The sequence below is a fragment of the Neospora caninum genome, chromosome XII (assembly GCF_000208865.1).
Source record: "Neospora caninum Liverpool complete genome, chromosome XII".
NCBI classification, from domain to species: Eukaryota; Apicomplexa; class Conoidasida; order Eucoccidiorida; family Sarcocystidae; genus Neospora; species Neospora caninum.
In genome coordinates, this window is record NC_018398.1 from 3,019,161 (window position 1) to 3,027,501 (window position 8,341).

The 8,341-nt window shown below is 58.6% G+C and overlaps 1 protein-coding gene across 1 annotated transcript; it reads right to left on the reverse strand.

The window, feature by feature from the left end:
* Window positions 1-395: 395 nt before the first annotated feature.
* Window positions 396-8,341, reverse strand: NCLIV_063970 (putative long chain acyl-CoA synthetase; the record flags this gene model as incomplete). The annotated part of the gene is made up of 15 exons (XM_003885948.1): window positions 396-653; window positions 1,003-1,071; window positions 1,356-1,445; window positions 1,588-1,765; window positions 2,094-2,242; window positions 2,732-2,854; window positions 3,238-3,764; window positions 3,827-3,896; window positions 4,532-4,606; window positions 5,082-5,182; window positions 5,665-5,745; window positions 6,164-6,320; window positions 6,677-7,085; window positions 7,667-7,766; window positions 8,242-8,341. The coding sequence occupies 15 exons, from the start codon at window positions 8,339-8,341 to the stop codon at window positions 396-398; spliced, it is 2,487 nt and encodes an 828-aa protein (XP_003885997.1).

Here is an 8,341-nt window from a genome sequence, read left to right on the forward strand (position 1 = left end):
ATTCGGAAACAGTGCGCACTGATGCCAAGCAAGAGCAAACTGCACGACGGTCGGCGTTTCCCGTACTGGGAGCATGGTCAGCCAAGAGTTCCCACCTCCGGCACGGCCGACGAAAACCACCTGTGTCCCTGCATTCCCGAGCCGGGTGTATATGCAATGCCGACACCGCTCTCCCCCCAACGAGAGTTTAACCTATGCGTCACTACAGAAGGTTATACAACGCGAAAGTCTAAATTGAGTATCTCGGAGTTGTCAGCGCTGGCCCGATGGGTGTGTGGCATCCAGCGCGGGCTCCAGAGCAAAGAGTTCTTGAACTGGGTCGAGTAAGACTCCGGAGCTTGCTCGGACCCCGTGGCAACTCCCGAGCTCATGCTGTGTGTCCATACACCGTTCTTTCACGCAGCGTGCCTCGCTTTGAGTTCTGCGTACAGCTGATCAATCTGCTTCCTGTACTCTTTCTCCACGCGCTTGCGCACAACTTTCATAGTCGGTGTCGCCATGCCATTTTCTGCAGTGAAGGCGTGAGGGGTCAAAAACACGTTCTTCGGCTCCTCGAAGCCGTGGACGCGTCCTCGGCCGGCTTCTTTCATCGAGTACAGAACGCTCTGGCGCAGGTCACTGTTCTTCAGTAAATCCGAGTACAACACTTGCCCCTGTAGAGACACCCAGCAAACATGGAGCGAATTGCAGTGATAAGAGAAGAAAGGTGAAGCACTGGGTCGCCGAGGAAGGAACGTTCAGGGCAACTCCATGCCGGCCACGAGACACCGTAGCTGGCTTTTAACGTCGAACGCCCCGGGGCGAGCCGAAGTCAAGCAGACCACTAAAGACAGGTCGATTCACACCCAACTTGCGTTGCACATGCCTGTATTGACGCCTAGATAGAGGCGCTGCAAGGAAAGAAGCGTGCTGGCCTGGGAGGCAGCATCACGAGCCTTTTAGAGAACTGGCAAACTTCTCCGTGCAGCGGAGAGCCTCCTCCCGTGAACAAGCGCTCCTCACCATATTGCGCTCTTTCGCCCACTTCAGTGCGACATCCTTGTACGGCACGACGATCGCAACGACGCAGTTCTGCACGTGACAAGAGCACACACACACACACACACAAGCAGCCTCACGCCTCCGGGCAACGCCCCAACGTGAACCTTTCGCGCACTCGCCTGTCATGCGCCCAACACTCGAGCACGAGGGACAGTTGAGGATGATCGCAAAAACCAAGGGCTAGATTCGGCGATCACTCACTCTAGTCGCTGGCTAAGCGGCGGTAAGGCACCCGTCTCGACGGCACACCTGCCAAGACAGACGGAAACGGGGGCCAGCGCCTCGCATTTTCGCCTTCCCGCAACTGCGCTTACTTGCACGGAGTCGCCGTGAAGATAAATCTGTTCTACAAATGGCGAGGAAGAAAAGATATTCTCCAGTCGCTCGGGGGCGACGTATTCTCCCTGAAGATATACAGAGAGGCAACACAGGTCATCAAACGGTCAGACTTCCGAAAGCACAGAGCGGCAAATGGGGATCACTGGGCGTCAACTGCCGCGCTGCCGCAAAAGGGAACAGCCTCCAAAGTTTCGAGCGAGTGCGGACCTGTGCAAGCTTAAAAATGTTTTTCGCTCGGTCGATGATGCGGGGAGCGCCCGAAGGGAGGAGTTCGACAACATCGCCGGTGCGCATCCAGCCGTCCTTGTCGAAAGCAGCTTGGGTCGTTTCCGGGGCCTGGAAATACCGCTTCATGACTGATGGGCCTCGAACCAGCAACTCTCCTCTGTACGGACACCCCGCAAAGCGCACGACCCACCGCACTCACGGAAGACAGTGCTGGACGAAAAATGTGCGGAGTGCACGGTTCGTGCACCACCGCAAGGCTCTCCCACTTCCTTGTTACTCACGGACTGGAGACGGTCCATTTCCGAGCGATGTGCCAGCTTCATGCTTACGAAGCTTTGGCATGCCTCGCTACTTCGGATGCGACCAGTGTTCCCAGCGTGTCGTCCCGTGGTCCACCTGTATGCATGAGGTTCTATCCCAAACTCTACAGTCCTTTCTCACGTTCTTCAACGCACCAGCGCTCCGTTTCCCTCCCTTTTCCATACCTGGGAATCGCCGCGTCAGCGTCGTAGGCCAGCTCTGGCAGGGAGACGATTTTGAACTCGAGTGACGGGAAGGGCCCCCCAATCGTGCCTTTCTCGTTGTCCGACAGATCCTGCAAGAAGCAGATGCCTGTTTCCGTCATGCCCCACCCCTGCGAACACCAAACAGGACGGAAACACGCCTGAAAAGACCTATCTCTCCAGAGCAAACAACCAGCACTTGAAATGGGCTGTCCAACACTCCACAAAGGCTGGCCCACTCTGCCGTTCTCTTCGCGTCTCTAACCGTAGGTAAGATCGCGACCCCGTCCTTCGCGGGTTCTCCTCGTCTCTTCAAGCTGAGCCTAGCGGGAAACCCCGCCTTCCAGAAAAGTGTGGGCATGCACCCGTCCCTCAAGTTCCTCGCTGTTCCCCCCTGTTAACAGGATGCAGGAAGTCGAAGACGGATGTCTCTGTTTTGCGTCCTCTGGACGTCCCTCAACTGCAAGCCAGAGGAACCCGCAGCACCAGGGCGCGTCTCCGGGGAAGGCCCATCGCATCGGCGACGTTGCAGTCTGGTCTCCGCTCCCGTCTCCCGAGGATGTGACAAAACACGTCTGAGTCAGGGCTTAGACAAAAATGCATCTCGCCCCGCATCTTACCTCGCAAACTGGGGACCCAAGAAGCATCTGGAGCATCACGATGGCCTCCGACTTCATGGGCGCACTGCCCATACACAGCGTTTTCAGCCGTCCACCGAAGATGGCGCGAATCTTCCCGAAAAGCTGACAGGCGCGAGGAACCCGCCAGCCAACACAGGAAAGACGCGCCAGGCATGAGAGACCCAGGGAGAAAACGTGATCAGTGTGCACACCCTTCTTTGTCCGTTGTGTGTGGAAACCACTGGGCAGCGATCACGGGGGAACAGGGACACGGGCGCTGTTCCAGGTGCGGGGAAAAGCGCGCGTCCTTGTCGGTGTGGTATTGAACTGCCATGAAAAGCGACTCCGAAAAACGAAACACGGAAGGAGAAATGCACCGCGAGAAGCGTTTCGCAGAACGAGACGGGACTCCGAACGATCTCTCTGCCCCGAGTTTTTGCGTCGAGGCCCCACGTTCTTTCTCTTCGCGACAGGCGTAACTCTTTTCTCGCCGCTTTCGTCCTCACCAGATCTGGTACAGTCGCCGTGAACCTGGACCCGTCCTTCTTGTAGTTGCTTTCCTTCCAAGCTAACGCTTTTCGGAACAGCCACTGGACGACCCCGCTCTTCTCTTTCACGCCAGACAGGATTTTATCGAGCATGCGAGTGTAGACCCTGGGGACGCCGAAGAAGACCGTCGGCCGCAGGCTCTGGATGTCCTCGACGAGCCGGGTGATGTCTCCAGAGTAGTAGCCGATCCTCACGCCGAGATGGGTCAATATGATCTCGACGCCTCTCTGATATATGTGAGACTGCGGAAGATAGCTGAGGGTGATGTCGCCGCGCGCCAAGTTCATTCGGTTGTTGCAGGCGGCGTACCCAGCGATTGTCGCCACGAAGCCGCCGTTCGTGTGGACGACTCCCTTGGGGACGCCTGTCGTGCCTGCAGCACAGCGAAGCAAGTCCGCTCGTTTTGGTGTCTCTTCCGGAACGCAGCCTCTCCGCCTCTTAGCTGGCCACATTTCCTTCCACTTCCCGAGCGTCTTCTCAAGAGCTGCCAGAAAAGGCGAACGCGTCGCTCTTGGGTGGAAGAAAAACAGCCCGTGGCCGACTCACCGGAGGTGAAGATAACTGTGCAGATGTCGTCCACACTCAGGGTAGGCCTCTCGTGTTTCTGCCCCAAGCCCTGTGGAGCGCAGCACACGAGTCCCCACAAGCGATGGAAAACCCACATTTCGTTGAGGTACAATCCATTTAACGTCAATGACGGAAAAATCCGGTCCATAGAGGAGCAACTGAAACGCACACAGACGCCGAGTCCACAGACCCGCACCTCCAGTTTCTGGTCTTTGAGACTCTCGAGTGGCCCGGAGGAAGAACGGACCGTCGCGCGCCACCGGACAAAGGGCCGTTTGTCTTCGCTCGCCAGGATCGGAAAGCAGCCTGAAGCGAAAGACGCTCCAGCTTCTTCTTTGCACCCTCGCGAGCTACGCCAAGACGCGCGCGCGCGCCTCACGAAAACACACTGCAGCGTGACAAGCAGAGAGCGACGGCGCTCCACGCCCGTATCTCCAGAGTGAAGCGTAGGAACGCAGGCGACGCTCCCTGGGCTCGCAGAAAAAACGGTGAGACGTGTATTCTGAGACCAGACTCTCGTCACGCTCGCTCACGGAAACGCCGTTCACGAACGCACGCAAGAGAGCTCATGCAGCGATGGGGTGGTACGGGAAAACGCTGTGGAAGCCTGCTTACCAGCCCTTGTTTCTAAACGCGAAGAAAATTCGACCGACAGAACGCCCCTCCCTCGTCTGGGAGACGTACCTTTTCGATGAGGTCGCTGAGCGAATACAGCCTGACTGAGTTCCCAGCGAATTCCTCCACCTCCTCAGGAGCAACCTGGAGCAGCATCCGAGAGTATACACAGAGCCACGCGAGTCGAACCGGGCCCCCCGGGCCCTAGCGAAGACGCTCCAGGCGAATTCGGGCGCAGGTCTTTGCGAACCTCTCCACGTGCCACGGCCCGCACCTCTCGGAAAAGGGCGGCGCACCACCGCGTCGGAAATCAAAGGAAACACCGCAGACGCTGCACACGCGTGGAAGGAGCTGTCTCCTCCCGCCCCGCACTCGGCGACTTTGCAGATTTTCGCGCTTTTCGTGGCTGAGCCTCTGCCAAGAGTCCCGAGCCACGGCGACAGTCGCCGTGTCTGCGCCCGAGCTGCTCCGTCTCGAACTCCAGCCGGGTTGCCACGACACACCACACGCCTCACAGAGGGCGGTGTCTGAAAATGGAGACTGGCGGAGCTATAAATATTTCGCATGACGGCGCTGGATCCTTCCCCGCGGCTCCGCGTGTCGCTTCTGCCAGACTCACCGGATCGAAGCAGATGACTGCCTTCAGAGGAACCTTCTCGTCGGTTACCAGGCGCAAGGCGTCCTGGATCTTGGCGCCTTCCACACACAGGACTTGGAGCTCTGAGAGACCAGCACAGCGACACATACTCTGGGAAACCACGCTCCCCACACGAACGCGAATGCGGCAGTTTGGATGCGTGGCCTCTCTCAAGGACGCAGCTCCAGGAGAACAACTGCGCGAACACCTGGACAGGGCGCTGCTCTCGCGTTCGACGGCCTCAACACCCTTCTCGGCGTTCGAGGGAAACGTCGACTATACGGCGCACGCGCACAGTGCGTTCTTCTGGCGTGTGTCCACACGAGAAAACCCGCGGGGGGAAGTCTGCGGAGTAGGATATTTCGACTGCGAAGATCGCGACCGTTGCAGAAACCGAGACACTTTTCGGTAGCAGCCAGCGACACAAGGACGGAGGTAAGCGTCTCTCTTCGAGAAGACCTCCGCGCCGAGCCGGGATGTCTGCCTCCCACGTGCATGCCTCTATCACAGTGCAGATCAACTAGGAAGATGCACATGCCTCCCTGTGCACTTTTTCAGTCAGTACTTGTCAGCCCCATGATGTAGAGCAGCGCCTCGTGGCCGAGCGTGTCGTACAGCGGGACGCTGACGGTCTTGGCCGCGTTGCCTAAAATATGTCAAACGGCAGTCGGAAGAAAAAAGAGATAAATCTGTTTCCTTGCTCTGTTCTGCAGTTCCTTCATCTGCAAGCATGGGCTCCAGAAACAGACGAGCGGGTTTCGAGGCGCCCGTGGAACGGCATCGGAGCACCCCAGCTCCACAGAGGACTGCCCAGGTTGCTGCGGCAACTCAGCCTTCCTTTTTTTGACCGGCAAAGGCAGAAAAAGGTCAACAAAATGTGATTTGCACAGGCAACACAAACTGTCCCTCTCCGAAGCCCTGGCTAAAGCCTCTCTCGACTTGCACGTCCCTAGCGAGTGAGGGGCCTCTGCGCGAAGCGCATCCTCGAATCCATCTTCCATGTCCCTCCCGTGGAGGATGCAGCTTCTGCCCCGCCCGAGCCCCTGCCCGTCAGGAAGACGTACAGGCGTAGTCGGTGATGCGCCACGCCGCGCTGCTCCTCGCCCAGATGCCCACGAAGCGGTAGGTCTCCTGAACTTCCGAATCGTCTCCAAAAGACGCGACTGGGACGTCGACTACATGACTCAGCGCCCACGCGAGCGCCTGCACTTGGTCCAACGTCTGTGCACACACGCGCGACACGTTTTCGAGGAGGAAATCTCCAGAGAATGAAGCCAGAGGCGGGGCACAGGCGACGCAACTCGCCTGGAAGGGGGGACTTCGAGCCGGAGCGCAAACTCTCCGCGAAGGCACCAAGGTACACGGCCGTTGAGACCGGGCACGTCTAAAACGCGTGTTTTTCAGTTCGACACACTCCGGCCAGTCCTCAGCTTCATCCCTCTCCGTCGTCCCCTACGACCCGCGAGCTCAAAATATACCGTGGTTCCTCGAGCGAGCGCCGACACACATGCCTCAAATGCGCGCCAGTGGAAATCGACGGCTGGTCGGCCCCCGGAGCCGAACGCGTGTCCACCTACCTCTTTGTACGTTAGCCACTTGTACTCTCCGAACCTGAGACACCCGGCTTTCCGCGGCAAGCTCTCTCCGAGGCTCTGTGCAGTCGGCGTACTCCGCAGCCCAGTTGAGGAGTCTTTGCTCGGAGTCACCGGTGTTGTCCCTCCCGTCCCCAGTCTCGCTCCATCTTCTCCGTCGGCAGAAAGAGGCCGATTCGACGACCCCGGCTTCTCGCCGCCCACAGGGGGAGAATTCCCGCTTGCCGACGAGGCCGTAACAGGCCGCGTCTCGTGTGTTTTTGCGGAGAGGGACGCGCCAGGGCCATTGGTTTCGACCTGAGACACCGAAAACTCTGGCAGCGGCAACTTCTCACGCTCGCCTAGGAGCGGGTCGTCTGGGAACGCCTGGGCCGCGCAGTAGAGGGTGTCGAATCTGGGTGCGACAAGGGGACAGCCAGTGCACAACAGGGCGTGGGAAAACGCCTCTTCGGGGACGCCAGACCCGACTGCTACGTACCTAGCCCGGCCAGGGAAAACACGGAGCTCCAGGCGAATCAACAAGCGAGGCAAGGTGAAATGGAACAGCGAACGTCCTGTTGAATCGCCGCTTTACCTCTCCTTCAATTGCAGTGTGGCAGAGAACGCAGGGTGTGCCACACAGCGAAAGAGCGATCCAACAACTGGCTGCCGTTCTTCCAGTGTGTGCACGCAACACAGAGTGCAGAACCCGTCCCTCGACCCTTTGGCTGTTTCGACACCGGCACATCCGCGCTCGTTTCTCCGTCGAGTTTTAAGTTGGGCGATGGACACTCGGACGATCTCTCTTCGGAAGCGTCATCTTGCCTTTTACGGTGTCTAGGGCCACGCCAACAGAGGGCTTCTGCGAACGTATCGTAGCGCATCCCAGAGGACGTGAAGCTGCTCTCTGCTCGACTCGCATGCGCAAGTGACGCTCTCGGCATGGTGCTCGGACAAAGGGTAACGGCCATGCAGCCTGCGAGGCTTTTTACTTACGGTGACCGAATATCGGGGAAGTCCTCGAGGACGGCCGGCAGGGCCTTTACCGGGACGGCATTTTGCGAGGACTCGACGCAGCGGTAAACTGCGCTTTCTCCTACGCGACCATGCACATTAGCAGGCTGCCAGGCACGCGAAATCAAGTGCTTGTGTGAGAAGACTCCTTCACGCAAAGACGGTTTCGCGTCTATCGATGAACCTCCACACGCACAAGAATTGCCCCAGACCCTTGGGGCCCCATGCTGACAGCGGAATTCGTGTCTGGGGCGTGCGGGCGTCTACCCAGCGAGGCCACTGCGACACCCGACTCTCCACAAGGGAAACCGGAAATATAAAAGACCTGCTCCGACATCCCGTTTCCAAACGCCAACGGGGTGTTTGTTGGAGGCTTTTAGTGAAAAAGACCGCCTTGCCGAAGCACTGGAGAGAAACACTCCCCGGAGAGAGAGACGCAAGGCACTGCTCAAGACAAATGGCCTTTCCACGTCCGCTCCACGAATACCCCGCCGAAAATCTCGCGAAAAATGGGCGACTCATCGTCGGACCCCTCTGTTGCTGGTGCTCGCGCCTACCTTCTTTCTTGGGGAGTCCCTCGACGGGAACAGCGTAGAGGCCAGTCCAGGGTTGCCTCGGCGAGAGCCGACCCCCCACAGGAGGGTTCGGCTGCTTCAT